This window comes from Muscardinus avellanarius (assembly GCF_963383645.1).
Source record: "Muscardinus avellanarius genome assembly, chromosome: 8".
Taxonomy (NCBI): Eukaryota; Metazoa; Chordata; class Mammalia; order Rodentia; family Gliridae; genus Muscardinus; species Muscardinus avellanarius.
Genome location: NC_137794.1, coordinates 29,061,159 through 29,076,791, shown reverse-complemented (window position 1 = coordinate 29,076,791; position 15,633 = coordinate 29,061,159). Strand labels below are relative to the sequence as shown.

Here is a 15,633-nt window from a genome sequence, read left to right as displayed (position 1 = left end):
GTCAACGTGACTGCTGAAAGTCACTGTTTCTTAAAACAAAGACAAAGTATGTTAGTCCAATCATGCACCAGAAATACATACAAGTAATTCTGAAACATAAAACTTGCCAAATAATAGCTAGTATTTATTTCTTAGCTTTAAAATAATGCAGCCAAGCATAGTAGCACACAGCTATAATCCTAGTGTGAGGCTAAACAGGGAGGCTCAGACAGGAGGGTCACAGGTTAGTGGCCAGCCTCAGCAATTTGTGAGGCCCTACACAACTTGGTGAGACTCTGTTTCAAAATACAAAATAAGCCGGGCGTGGTGGCGCACGCTTGTAATCCCAGCATTTGGGAGGCTGAGACTGGAGGATCGTAGTTCGCGGACAGCCTCAGCTACTAAGTGAGGCCCTCCACAACTCAGTGAGACCTGGTTTCAAAATAAAGAATAAAAAATTGGGCAGGGGGTGTGGCTCGGAGGTCAAATACCCCTGGGTTCCATCCCCAAATCCACAAAAAAATAAATAAATAAAAAATAAATAAAACAGGTCTTGGGAGTGTAGCTCAGAGGTAGAATGCCCCTAGTACCATCCCCATTACCACAAAAAAAAGAAAACAATTATAGCTAATATGTTGGAAAATGATTCTAATCTGTTATTAATGATGTTTAAAATGTTAAAAAAGACACTAATATGTCCCCCCCCCCCCGGTGGTACTGGGGTTCCTGGAAGCCCTTCTACCTCTGGGCTACACTCCCAGACCTATTTTTACTTTTTTTTTTTTTTTTTGAAACAGGGTCTCCTAAGCCAGTGCGCGCGGCTGGCTTCGAACCTGCGCGATCCTCCTGTCTCTGCCTCCCAAGCGCGGGGATTACAAGCGTGCGCCACCACGCCCGGCCTACTAATATGTTTTAATGATGGTTAATCCATTTATAAATATAACAAATTAAAATCAAACCATTTAAGTTGTCTGCATGTTCATATTAATTTTTTCTGCTCATGACTTCAGAGATATTTTCCCACCTGAACTACTCAAATCATTTCAATATCCCCCCCCAAAAAAAAATATATTTATACTCACATTTACTTGAGCCTGAATGGACCAGTCGCCAAGGATTGGATGGGAAGATAACTGAAAAGTCTTGGAGACGACGCCAAGATCACTTTGCTGTGACAACCACTGCTGAATCAAATTGGACTTGGGGTCCTAAAACAAAAAGCACATTGTCAGCCGCATAAAGACTGCCCTGGGCATGCATGTCCTGCTTGGCTAGAAATGACGCTTGCAGCACCCCAGACACACCCTGAACTTTCCCCGAAGTACGGCACTAAGATAGCCCTATTAACGTCAGGTCTACCAGAAAGGGCAAAGCAAAATTTCTTTTCTCTAGCCAGGCATGGTGATCTATGCCTGTAATCCCAGCACTTGGGAGGCTGAGACAGGAGGATCCCAGGTCCAGAGGCAGCTCTGGAAATTTAGCGAGGCTCTTAGCAACCTAGTGAGACCCTATTTCCAGATTAGAAATAAAATCGGGCTGGGGGTATAACTTGAAGGTAAAATGCCTCTGGTTCAATCCCCCAGTACCTCCCCCTCATATTTCCCCTGAAATTATATTTTTCTTGGGGACTTAGAGGTACTGGAGATTAAGCCCAGAGGCATTTTACCTCTGAGCTACCCCTAAACCTATTTTATTTTTTATTTGAAAATAGGGTCTTACGAAGAAGCTGAACTGTCCTCAAACCTGCAATCCTTCTGTCTCAGGATCCCTAATACTGGGATTACAACGCTCAGCTCCTCCTGAAATTATCTTGATTCTTCTCCACTTTTAGTTTCCTGCACCATATTTCCTTCATAAACACTAGAGCAAGTACATCACCAAACCTGTGGCAGTGGTGGCGATGGTGGTGGTGTTAAGAGAAAACTTCACTTTTAGAGACAACAGGTCCAATTATTAAAGGCCCCTATGTTAGGCACTCTGACTTCCCCCTGATGGCTATAGTTCTCCTTCAGGGTAGGATTGTCCTCACCTATAGTTAAGAAAACTGAAGCCCAATGAGGTGGGTAATCACTCAACGGTGCATGATGACATAGCCCAATACCATAGCATCAATACGTGAGAGAACTCAGGATGCAAACCCATGTCTGAATATCAACTCAACAAAAGTGTATCAGAGCACTGCTTAACCCAAGGGAAAGGCACCGCAGCCACCCCTGGCTCCGCAGCAGCCATCTCTGTCCTCTGCAGCCACCCCGCTTCCTCTCTTGCATTCCCAGCCCTGCCAACTCTGTCTCACTCTCTCTCTCTCCAATTTGTATCCTTCTTCCCACCTTCACATCCTGCAGGATCTGGATGGGGAACACATAAGATAATCCCTCTGCTTTCCCAAGTCAGTCTTACTGGACCTGGTCTGTCATCAACAAGGAAAGTATTTTTTTTTTTTTTTTGGTGGTACTGGGGTTCCTGGAAGCCCTTCTACCTCCGAAATACACTCCCACGGGCTACACCCCCAGACCTATTTTTTTACTTTTTATGTGGAAACATGGTATCTTAAGCCAGCAAGGCTGGCTCCGAACCAGCGCAATCCTCCTGTCTCCACCTCCCAAATCGGGAGTCGGGAGGGGGTGGGGATTACAAGTGTGCGCCACCACGCCTGGCAACAAGGAAACTATTTAGAAAACATAGAAACCCCAGAAGTCTTTCCAGAGCACCTGGGGGTTTAAAAGGCCATGCACGAAGTGAGATTAGTCGGTCACAAAAAATAAGAAATCAGATGCTTTCCCTAGTATGTGAAAGCTAAGGAGAAAAGGGTCATAGGAGGAACTCTAGATGAAAAAGGAAATCCTAAGGAGGGGATGGGAAGGGGGAAGAAGGAAATTCTCTAAAACACACAATGTACTTAAACATATCGAAGTCAACCACTAAGCTAAGCATGGGAAGGAGGGATGGGGAGGGAATGGGGCGGGAATTGGGTAGGGGTTAAATCAGTGATGTGCACATGTATGTACACACAAGTTTTTTACCCCAATATGATGTATGAACATAATGCACCAATAAAATTTTTTTAAATAAATTAAATAAAAGGCCATGCACAGTGGCATCGCAGCAGAGCCCAGCATCTGCAAGAGGTCATCAGCTGGTATACACACAAGATAACCACATACAAAGTGAACGGTGCCCCTCTATAGCCACCAGGGCTGTGTGCCCAGTAGGGAGCAGTGGCCCCTGGTGCCCTTGAGTCACCTCCAATGGCTATCAGATGCCTCAACCCAGCATAATCTGCTCCAGACTGTCTCCAGCAGTAAATTCCTTGGCTGGAGAGTGTGTCTCCAGGGATTATCTCTGGAGTGCTGGAGTATGGACAAGGTATATGTGTGTCCACCATAGAAAAGTAGAGAGGTAAATCATTCAAAGAAGGCAGCATCCTCCTCTGTCCAAGGCCGCCACAGCTGCTCCAGGCCAGTTTCAGGGCACAGTCATAGGATACATCCTCAAGCCACTGACACCTGTTCTCACACAAGTCCATTCACCCATACCAGAAGCAACAACTTTTGTGGGCTAGGGGTACTGGTGATTAAACCCAGGGACATTCTACCTCTGAGTTATACTTCCAACTCTTTTTATTTTTTAATTTAAAACAGAATCTTACTAAGTTTCTCGGGCTGTCCTTGAGCCTATGATACTCCTTTCTCAGCCTCCCAAATACTGGGATTAGGAATGTGTGCCACCATGCCAGGCTAAGCAACAATTTCTTAAGGAAGAAAGAGATCAGGATAGAAGCCAGCCACGTCACTGCCATCAGTGTCAGAGAACTTATTTCCACAGCGTCAGACCAAACTGCCTGATGAAAGTCAAGTTAGGGCTTTTTGATTGCCCAAACACTTCTGAGTGTTTTTCAGCTCTTCCTGAAAAGGTCAATTATTGGGGCAGGCCAAATGAATCATTCCTAATGGTCACAAAAAAGCACTGTTCATTCGTCACTATGCTGCAGTAGTTAACACTTAGCTACCTCTTACAGCAATTCTTGGCTGGGCAAATTAAACCCCAAAAAGTTGGTCTACTGGCTCGTAAAGGCACTTCTCCACATCAGCCCTCAGCTGGTACTGCCAGAGGAACAACTGTCCCAGTCAGAGTCTCAGTTCCGCCAAGTCCCAAGTTTTTCCTTTTTCTTTTCTTTCTTTTCTTTTTAATTTTTTTTTTAAGTTTTGCCAAGAAACCAATTATCCCACACTGAAAAGTGTAAGAAGCATCACAATCTCCTGTCCCAGGTGTTACTTTCAACTGGAAGAATGCAGCGGTATGGGCACACACCCACCATGCAACCTGAGGTCTGCAAGTCACCAGGAGAGACGAGCCAGACCTGGTCCATCCCCAGCCTCACGGCCCCAGGACAAGAGCAGCATGCCTCCCTCCCCTTGCTCACGGTTCCCCAACACTGAACTTTAATCTGTATTCCTGTCCCTTGGGCAGTGCCTCAGCGCTGGAGCTAGAAGACAGTCTCTCTGAGCCCTGCTGGGGAAGTCAAATGTGGCAGACCAAGTCAGAAACCCAGCAGAAGAGCCCAAAGAGTCCACAGATGGAAAGTTCCAAAGGCAGACAATGGAGCAGAAGCGGAAACTACAGAGATGCAGAGGCCAGCTGACCGGAATCTATAGCATTAGCTGTGAGTAAGGCATAGAACAATTTGCCTACTGCTTCCCCTTCCCCCTTTTTTTAAGTACAGGTGATTGAACTCAGGGGTGTTCTACCTCTGTTTTACTCCCTCAGCCCTTTTTTTTTCTTTTTTTTTTTTTTTTGGCAGGTCTGGGGATGGAACCCAGGAGCATTCTACCTCCGAGCTACACCCTCTGCCCTATTTTTTATTCTTTATTTTGAAACCAGGTCTCACTGAGTTGTGGAGGGCCTCACTAAGTAGCTGAGGCTGTCCGCGAACCACGATCCTCCAGGTCTCAGCCTCCCGAATGCTGGGATTACAAGCGTGCGCCACCATGCCCAGCTAGCTCTTTTTATTTTTTTAACTTAAAGCAAGGTCTCACTCCATTACTGCATGCTCCCAGCCTGGAACCTGCCATCCTCCTGTCCCAACCTCCCAAATACGGGTGTACAGGTGTGTGCCCCCCTACCTGGCTCAGATATTTACCTTTAAATCATCTATCGTAGATAATTAGTTAAGTTCTCAAGACATGTGGGTAAATTATAAAGGATGATATGAATGAAGTCAGTTCAACCCTGCTCAGAAAGTCACATGAACTTAGAAATGCTATTCAGTGTGTCAACTTGCTTTATAAACATGCCATGGTATAGCAAAGGCAGAAACCCACAGAGCTGAAAACTCTAAAATAATACTAGTTCAATTCAAGAAATATGCAAGCCAGGCAGAGTAGTGCACACTTGTAACCTCAGCATTTGGGAGACTCACAGTTCACAGGCAGCCTCAGCTACTTAAGTGATTCAGTGAGACCCTGTTTCAAAATAAAGAATAAAAAATAGGGCTGGAAGTGTAGTTCAGAGGTAGAATGGCCCTGGGTTCCATCCCCAGTACTGCAAAAAGAAAGAAAGAAAGAAAGAAAGAAAGAAAGAAAGAAAGAAAGAAAGAAAGAAAGAAAGAAAGAAAGAAAGAAAGAAGCGTTAAGCACTATGCCAACCCATGTGATATTTGCTGTAGGCATATCTTGGCTTGAAGTTATATGTTCATGTTTGTTTCTTTTTGTTGTCTTTATTAATTAAAAAAAAGAAGGAATGGGAAGAATAGAAAAATGCTGGACTACTGGACTATTTAATCTATTTTCCACACTGTTATTTATTAGATGGTGAGGGCGACCAATGCCACAGGATTGAGGTTGTTCCCAGAACCAAGGACTCGCAGTTTTAAAGTCAGAACATCCCAGGCAAACGGGGATGAGTTGGTCACCCTGTTTTCATGTAATGATCAAATGTCTAGAATTAGCCTCAGCTTAATGTGGAAAACCAGAACCAGCTGGATCCCAACTTGATTCTCACAGAAAAGCACCCAGTCAGCTCCAGACCATCAGCACATTCAAGCAGCAGAAGCCAAATGAATCCCTGCCAGGGGAATAATAGCTGGTGACTAGTGAGCATGTACTATGCTCCATGCAGTTCTAAATGGTTTACTTGAATTACCTAACTGGATCCTCAAAAAAATTTGGTGGAGCATTATTATTACTACACTATTTTTTTGGTGTGGGGGGTACATTAAGTTACAGAGGGCCTCACTGACTTGCTGAGGCTGGATGAAAACCTGCGATCCTCCTGCCTCAGCCTCCCAAGTACTAGGATTACAGGCACAGGCCACCACACTCAGCTGTTACTATACATTTTACAAGTAAGGAAACTTCAGGTCAGGTTAAGTTTCCCAAGGTCACACAGCTATCATCTATTCTTTTTAGAGTTTACAGTGAGGTGTGTGTGTGTGTGTGTGTGTGTGTGTGTGTGCTCGCGCGCACGCGCGCGCGCAAGTTCATGGAGAGCCTCAACCACTTAATGAAGCCCCCTGCAACTTAGTGAGACCCTGATTCAAAATTTAAAAATTTTTAAAAAAGTGCTGGGGGTATAGCGTGAAGGTAGAGTGTCCCTGGGTTTCATCTCCAGCACTGTAAATATATATATATATATATATATACACACACACACATATATACGTATAGATAAACAAACAAACAAACAAACAAACTCAGTGTGAGCGGGGACTTAATCCACTCTCCCCTCTGCCCTGTGCAAAACATCAAGAAATGTTTTGACACTGACAAAGAGGCCAAGTCTGGAGCCTGAGCAGGCTGACTGTGGATCCTGAGTTCGGAACCCAGGTCTCTACCGCCGACACAGAAGAGTCCCATGTCAGGAGGGAAGCTGATCTTGGGTAAAATTCTAAGATAATTCAGGCCAGTCACAGGAGCAGGACTTCCGGAAGGACCCGAATGAAATGGCTCGGACCCCTGGACCCGCGGCTATCTGCCACTTACCTTAATGAGAATGTTTACGGAAGTTCTGCAAGGCTTGAAATCTGAGAAGAGGGTCACCACACGGAACTTCACTTCTTGCTTTGGCTTGTAGAGTGACTTGTCTGTTTGAATGAAGACAGACATCCTCTTGGTCTCAAATGCTAAGCGTGTGCTGTTAGAGAACAGAACCTCGTCCTGGGCACGTCCCGTTACGTGTAGCTCATAGATGGCATCTGCACTGCTCAGAGGTAGCTGGGGAATCAAAGAGATCAGACATATCAAGGTCTCACTTTTCACCTCAAGCATATTTTAATTACAAATTAGAATAAAAATTTAAATACATTGTATTATCAAAAGTAACTATAGAGTTGACAAATGTGCCCTTCCTACTCACTAGTAAAACAATTTGTGTTCTTGTTCTCCCTCTCCCTCTTCTCCTCTTATTTTATTTGGTGGGGGGGGAGACTGGGGATTGAACCCAGGGGGGTTCTACCTATGAGTCACATCCCCAGCCTTATTTATATTCTATTTTTTATTTTGAAACAGACTCCCACTAAGTTGCTGAGGCTGACCTCGAACCCTCAATCTTCCTGTTTCGGCCTCCCAAGTACTGGGATTACAGAGTGCACCGCCACACCTGGCATGTTCTCCCTCTTTTAACATCCTGTAGTTTGCTCTGCACTGGCATCACAAGGTGCCAGGACTGGGGGACCCATGACCCTCCGCTCGCTCTCAACAGCAGTCACCATGCCATTTACAAGGCCAAGTGCAAATTCATCCTCACTAAGGGTTACTGGGCTACAATCCCTGGACACCTACTCCATGCTTGGTGTATCTGAGGCAGTGGACCCATGAAAGGCACTTTTGTACAGGATTCATTTTCTTGCTGGCGCTCAAGTTCTCTAGTGTGTGATTCATTCTCTTCCTGCATCTTTTTTTTTTTTTTTTTTTTTGGTGGTACTGGGGTTCCTGGAAACCCTTCTACCTCTGGGCTACACTCCCAGACCTATTTTTATACTTTTTTATTTTTACTTGGAAACAGGGTCTCTTAAACCAGGGTGGCTGGCTTTGAACCTGCGCGATCCTCCTGTCTCTGCCTCCCAAGCGTGGGGATTACAAGTGTGCACCACTATGCCTGGCTCTTCCTGCATCTTGATTGAGGATGCCGATGTTGCTACATTTACTGCTATCAGTAACAGGAACTAGGGTTTACCTCGCCACAATCCTTCAAGTGCTCATTCTTTTTTTTTTTTTTTTTTTTGGCACTATTTGGGGATGGAACCCAGGGGCATTTGACCTTTGAGCTATACCCCCTGCCCTATTTTTTATACTTTATTTTGAAACAGGGTCTCACTAACTTGCAGAGGGCCTCACTAAGTAGCTGAGGCTCACTAAGTAGCTGAGGCTGTCCGCGAAACGCGATCCTCCTGTCTCAGCCTCCCGAATGCTGTGATTACGAGCGTGCGCCACCACACCCGGCTTCAAGTGCTCATTCTAAAACCATTTCATAAGCAAGGTAACTGGATCTTTGAGGAGTTACAGATACTCCAGATCACTGACTAACCCAGATTAAAACCCAGCATGAGCTACACTACTCTAACAAGAATCTTGATGTGAAAGTAAACTGAAAGAAAAAAGAACTTTAGTGTGGTGATTTTAAAATATGTTCAAAACATCTCTGACATTTCTCCCTTCAAAAGGCAGAATGTAGGGCCTATCACCAGAGCTCAGTGATAGGGCTTGCCTAGCATAAGCAGGCCCTTGATTCAATCCCATCCCCAATACCAAAAAAAAAAAAAAAAAAAAAAAATTAAAAAGGCAGGGGCCTAATTTCCCAAACTTGGTGATTTGCTTTTAAAACTTAGAATGCAGCTGTATAAAAAGAATAGCTTCTATCTGGGCATGGTGGCACATGCCTGTAATCCCAGTACTTGGGTGACGGGAGGATCAACGTTTGAGGCCAGCCTCAGCTACTTAGTGAGGCCCTCTACCACTCAGTGAAAGTCTGTTTCAAAATAAAGAGTAAAAAATAGGGCTGGGAGTATAGCTCAAAGGTAGAAACCCCTTGAATTCCATCCCCAGAATGGCAAAACAAAACCATCAAACAAGCAAAAAACTGGCAGGTTTGAAGTCATCAACTTAGTGAGGCTCTCGGCAACCCAGCAAGATCCTATTCTCAAATACAATAGGGCTGGGGTTATAGCTCAGAGGTAGAATGCCCCTGGGTTCAATCCCCAGCACCAAAAAAAAAAAAAAAAAAGTAGCTTCTGCCTGGTCCCTCTCACTCTTGGACTGCTTGCTCTGGGGAAAGCAGCCATTAAGTTTCAAGGACCCTAGAGAAACTTGTGGAGAGACCCACAGGGTGGCCACTGACTGCGCATACTGAGGCCTCCCATCACTGCCTCCAATACCAAAAGCCAAGAGAATGGACTACTTCACAGAGGACCCTCAGTCCTAACTCACGCCTTGACTGCAGCCTTGTGGAATTCCCAATAAAAACCACCCAAATAAGTTTCCCCAAAATTCCTCACCTGCAGAAACTTGTGAGAAGTAACATAGGTTTATTGTTGTTTGCAGTGAAATTTTTGAGATTGCTCAGCAATAGATAAGTAGTATACCTCTTTTTTTTTTTTTTTTTTTTTTTTTTGGTGGTACTGGGGTTCCTGGAGACCCTTCTATCTCCAGGCTACACTCCCAGACCCATTTTTATATTTTTATTTGGAAACAGGATCTCTTAAGCCAGCGAGGCTGGCTTCGAACCTGCGCGATCCTCCTGTCTCTGCCTCCCAAGCGCGGGGATTACAAGCGTGCGCCACCATGCCCAGCAATAGTATACCTTTTAGTTGACTTAAAAATTAAAACCTGAAACAACACTCTGACTCATTTTTGCATATAAATATGGTCCGCAGATATCTCAGAGGGGATTTTCCAGTAACAGAAATGCCATAAAGCTACCAATATGGTTAACAATATGAAGAAAATGTGTGAAAGCATCATCACCCATAAAATGGTCAGCAAGGAGTGCTTACAGAAAAGAGCACGGTGTCTGCAATTGACTTGTAAATACATTTAAAAGTTAGATCAATCGTCCAGTACCTGGAAAGATGGATACATACATGATAGAGCAAGTATAGTAAAGTGTCAGTGGTACACTATACATGCCGAGTACAGGAAAGCTGTAGAATTCTTTAAAGTTTTCTGTATATGTGAATATTTTATAGCAAAATATTATAAAAGACAACTAGTGATTTCACCCTCAGGGGCATTTTGCCTCCTAGCGACACTCCCAGTCCTATTTTTTTGTTTTGTTTTGTTTTTAAACAGGTTCTCACTGAGTTGCAAAGGGCCTCAGTAAGTAGCTGCAGCTGTCCTCGAATGCTTTTCTTAAATATTTATTGAGCACCTCCTATATACCAGGTTTTCCTAGATATTGGAATACAACATGAGCCAAAGACCAGTGCCTTAATAGAATTGAGAGTCTGGCCTGGAATTTGTATTCTTTTTATTTATTTATTTATTTATTTATTTATTTATCATGGTACTGGAAATTTAACCCAGGGACATTCTACCTCCAAATTATGCCCCAGCCATTACTGTGTGTGTGTGTGTGTGTGTGTGTGTGTGTGTGTGCACACACACACACACATTACTGGAAATAAAGTCCAAGGACATTCTATCTCTGAGCTATACCCCCAGTCCTCTTTTTTTAAAATTTGGAAACAGAGTCCCACTAAGTCACAGAGGGCCTCACTAAGTTGCTGAGGCTGGTTGCAAACCTGTGATCCTCCTGTCTCAGCCTCCAAAATACTGGGATTTTTTTTTTTTTTTTTTTTTTGTGTGTGTGTGTGTGGTACTGGGTTTCCTGGAAGCCCTTCTACCTCTGGGCTACACTCCTAGACCTATTTTTTATATTTTTATTTGGAAACAGGGTCTCTTAAGCCAGTGCGGCTGGCTTCGAACCTGCACAATCCTTCTGTCTCCGCCTCCCAAGCAGGGGGATTACAAGGCGTGCGCAACCTTGCCCGGCCAAATACTGGGATTGTAATTGTGTGCCACTATGCCTGGCTAGCCCTTTTTATTTTGAAACAGTCTCACTAAGCTGCTGAGGGTCTAAGTTGCTGAGGCCACTTTTTTTGTGAGTGTGGTATTGGGGTTCCTGGAAACCTTTCTCTCTCCGGGCTACACTCCCAGACACCTATTTTTTTATATATATTTTTGTTTGGAAACAGGGTCTCTTAAACCAGTGCGGCTGGCTTAGAACCTGCGCAATCCTCCCGTCTCCGCCTCCCAAGCACGGGGATTACAAGCGTGCGCCACCACGCCCAGCCTCTGAGGCCACTTTTGAACCTGAAATCTTCCTGTCTCAGCCTCCCAAGTATTGGAATTACAGTTATATGCTACCATGACCATTTTTATTTTGAAATAGGGCCTCACTAAGTTGCTGGCGGTCTCACCAATTTGTCAAGGCTGGCCTTAAACCTGTGATCCTGTGGTCTCAGACTGCCAAGTACTGGGATTACAGGCCTGTGCCACCACACCTGGCTAGAATTTATGTTCTTATATTCTATTTTCCCAAGTGATACTTCAGTCCTCAGATTCCTTTAATCAAATTCCTTAGTACTATAGACAGGAAAATATCCATTCTTAGAACCAGCATATCATGTTCTTATAGATTTAAAATTTTTCATGTTTAAAAACATTTGATAGGACTTTTTTGTAATTTGGATATTGTTTGATCATTTTGAGTGGCACAGAGGCCCCAGAACAAATGGTAGATTGAGGACTAATTGTTAATGTCTCAGAGGCTCACTAGCCACAGGGAGGCCAGAGAGCCAGAAAATTAGAAGTAACAAAATATACCCCAAAACATTTTATTCTGTATCTTCCTCCATCCTCCTTCAGACTGCTGATCTTGACTACAGGGGGAGAGTTACTGCCCACCCTGCTGCTCCTACAGTTAACTTAACTTTTCATTTTTTATATACTTTTATTGGTGCATTATAGTCTTACATCACACTGCAGTTCATAGTGACGATGACACACATGCACACAGCACTTAGTGGCTTCCCCCTCCCTATTCCTCCCTTCCCCACACAGGGTATTGAGATTGGCATTGGTATTCTCAAGTATGTATACAATGTCAATGGAAGTCATTCCTTCATTGATCATCACCCCCTTCTTCTAGACCACCTCCCTGGCTTCACTGAAGTTACTCCTCCATTATCTGAAGTTGCTCTGGTATCCTGATTATTCCCTAGCTTCTGCGTAAGAGAGAATACATATGGCCCTTCACTTTCCATGACTGGCTAATCTCACTTAACATAATCTCCAGGTCCATCCATTTGCCTGCAAATGACACAATTTTGTTCTTCTTTACTGCTGAGTAGAATTCCATTGTGCGTATATCCCATAATTTGGTAATCCATTCATCTGGTAATAGATACCTACACTGGTTCCATAATTTGGCTATTGTAAACTGCGCTGCTATAAACATGGATATGTGTATATTACTATCATATTCTGATATTAGTCCCTTTGGAAAGCTACCCAGGATCAGATGGTAGATCTATTACCAGTTTTCTGAAGAGTCTCCACGCTGATCTCCATAGTGGCTGAACTAATTTGCACTCCCACCAACAGTGTAGAAGAGTTCCTATTTCCCTACATCCTCACCAGCACTTGTTGTTTGACTTCTTGATGATTACCATCTGATTAGGATTAGATGGAATCTGTGTAGTTTTGATTTGCACCTCCCTGACTGCTAATGACGTTGAACACTTTTCATGTATTTATTGGCCATTTGTATCTCTTTTGTGAAGTGTCTATTCAATTCAGTTGCCCGTTTTTCTTTCTTTTTTTTTTTTTTTTTTTTTTTTTGGTGGTGGTTCTGGAGTTCCTGGAAACCCTTCTACCTCCAGGCTACACTCCTAGACCTATTTTATATTTTTTATTTGGAAACAGGGCCTCTTAAGCCAGCAAGGCTGGCTTCGAACCTGTGTGATCTCCCGTCTCCGCCTCCCAAGCACAGGGATTATAAGAGTGCACCACCACACCCAGCCAGTTGCCCATTTTTTGATTGGGCAATTTTGCTTTTTAAATTTTACTCCATTAGAAACCCTGCCTTCCCATACATAAAATTTAGGCCATTTGGTATTCTCAGCCTCAGCACTAACCCAGCGTGAGAATGTCAGAGATGACAACAGGGGCCTCAGCACTTCCGCAGACCTAGGTTGTCTCTGCAAGGCTGGGGCACCATTACTTCCCTTGGGTGTCACCAGGACTCTGATGCTCCACAGTCCTGAGGAATCAGTAAACTTAGGACCTCACTGGTAACAATGAGGCATATAAGAGGGAAGACTGGAGAAAAGACTGTGGAATTCAAGCAGTTTTAGTCAGTGTTTCTCTGTGCCAGACGTGGGACAGGTTAAAACTGGCTTCCCACAGGGGACTAGACAGCCTAGTCACAGGAACCCCTGCATCCCTGCTGGTCAAGCGCCTTCTACCTCCTTGGGGCCACACTTACTGGAAAAGGCTTCCCAGAGTTAGTAAGACTGCAGTCCTCTGATGAAAAACATCTAGGCCCTCTGCAACTTAGTGAGACCCTGTTTCAAAATAAAAAAAATAAACTAGAACTGAGGGTGTAGCTCAGAGGGAAAAGGCCTCTGAGTTCTATCAAAACTACCACAAAAAGCCGGCGTGGTGGCGCACGCTTGTAATCCCCACACTTGGGAGGCTGAGACAGGAGGATCGCGCAGATTCGAAGCCAGCCTCGCTGACTTAAGAGACCCTGTTTCCAAATAAAATATAAAATAGGTCTGGGAGTATAGCCCGGTGATAGAAGGGTTCCATCCCCAGTACCACCAAAAAAAGAAGAAAAAACGGCCACAAAAAAATTAAATAATTTCTCTCCAGAGATTTGGGACTCCAGTTCCTTGACCTGAAGAGACAGAACAGGGAAAAAGTGTGTCTCCCTCAGCAAGAGACCATACGGGGGCAGGACAAAGCCTGGAGTCAACAATACCCAGAGGCTTTGACCAACAGAACATCAGCCTCCGAGTGGATCATGTTCCTTCTCAATGGTGCTGCTCTGTGTGTGTAAATACAGTCTGCCTGAGTAGACAGTAGCTCTCTGCACAGGGTACACAGGAAGGCACGTCAGAAAGATCCTTGGTGGGCAGTAAATAAGGACTATTTGTTCTAATCTGGGCTGTTTCATCTTCTCTGAAAGGCTCCTTGCTTGAAGGAAACTCAGACAACATAATGATATTTGTCCTCATTTACTTCATAATAAGCCAGTTACTAAAAGTAACAGAAGATAGAATTTTTAAGTAAAATTGAAAAATTTAAGATGAAAATTTCTATCAAAACTATATTAGCAGCTGGGTGTGGTGGAACATGCCTGTAATCCCAGTACTTGGGAGGCTAAAACAGGAGGACTGAAAGTTAGAGGACAGCCTCAGCAACTTAATGAGGGCCCGTTTCAAAATAAAAAGTAAAATATGGCTGGAGGTGTATCTCAGAGGTAGAACACCGCTGGGTTCAGTCCACAGTACATACATACAGACACATATAGAAACTCAGGGTGTAGCTCAGAAGTAGCATGCCCCTTAGGAGGTCAATTCTCAGTTCAAAAAAAAAAAGTTGGATCTACTTCAGTTAAAAATTCATATATACATATATATGTGTGTGTATATATATATAAAACTTAAGTATAGTTAATTATACTTAAAATAAAATTTTAAATTTTTTTCTAATAAAACATGCCCTCTTTCTTCCAGAAAGAAAGGCAGAGAAGAAGGTAGGAAAGAAGGAAGGAAGGAAGGAAGGAAGGAAGGAAGGAAGGAAGGAAGGAAGGAAGGGGCTGGGATATAGCTCAGAGGTAGAATGCCCCTGGGTTCCATCCCCAGTACCACAAAAAAAAAAAAAATGCCTTCATTTTAAAGTAGATTTGTTTGCCAGAAGAATAAAATAAATTTTCTACTATGTTTTACACAAAAATATAATCATAGATTTTATTTTCTTCTTATTAAAGGCTATTTATCAAAATAGAAACAATGGCTAAATCAGGTAAAACATTTTAATGCAATTAAAATATGCATGTTTACCAGTGAAAAGTCATGAAGACCTTAAAAATAATTAAAATGTTATATTCATAAACATCAGAATGCAAGTATACTTTAAAAGTTAGAGCGGGCATGGAGGCACACACCTATAATCCCAGTTCTTGGGAGGCTAAGACAAGAGGATCACAGTTCAAGGGCAGCCTCAGCAACTTAGGGAGGCCCTCAGCAGCTCAGCAAGACCCTATTTAAAAAATATATAGAACTGAGGGGGTAGCTCAGAGGTAGCATGCCCCTCAGGAGTTCAATTCCCAGTACAAAAAAAAAAAAAAGTTGGACCTACTTTAGTTGAAAACTCATGAAAATGCAAAATCTTCTATTTCTGCCACATATTATCAATTTTTTTTCAGAACTGAAGATTGACCCCACATACATCCTACCTCTGAGCCTCATTTCCAGCCCTATTTTTTATTCTTTATTTTGAAACGGGATCTCACTAAGTTGCCAAAGGCCTCACTAAGTAACTGAGGCTGGCCGCGAACCTGTGATCCTCCTGTCTCAGCCTCCTAAGTACTAGGATTACAAGCCTGCGCCACCACGCCCAGCTGACACATTATCAAATCTGCCCAAACATT

At 43.5% G+C, this 15,633-nt stretch overlaps 1 protein-coding gene across 1 annotated transcript in view; it reads right to left on the bottom strand.

Annotated features, from left to right (window-relative positions):
* The window catches only part of CD109 (CD109 molecule), a gene marked incomplete at both ends in the record, with an annotated part of 163,838 nt that overhangs the window by 117,441 nt on the left and 30,764 nt on the right, over positions 1-15,633 (bottom strand). Inside the window, 2 exons of the mRNA XM_080700077.1 lie at positions 1,062-1,187; positions 6,960-7,190. Coding sequence (XP_080556203.1) covers positions 1,062-1,187; positions 6,960-7,190 — 357 coding nt within the window. The remainder of the gene's footprint in view (positions 1-1,061; positions 1,188-6,959; positions 7,191-15,633) is intronic.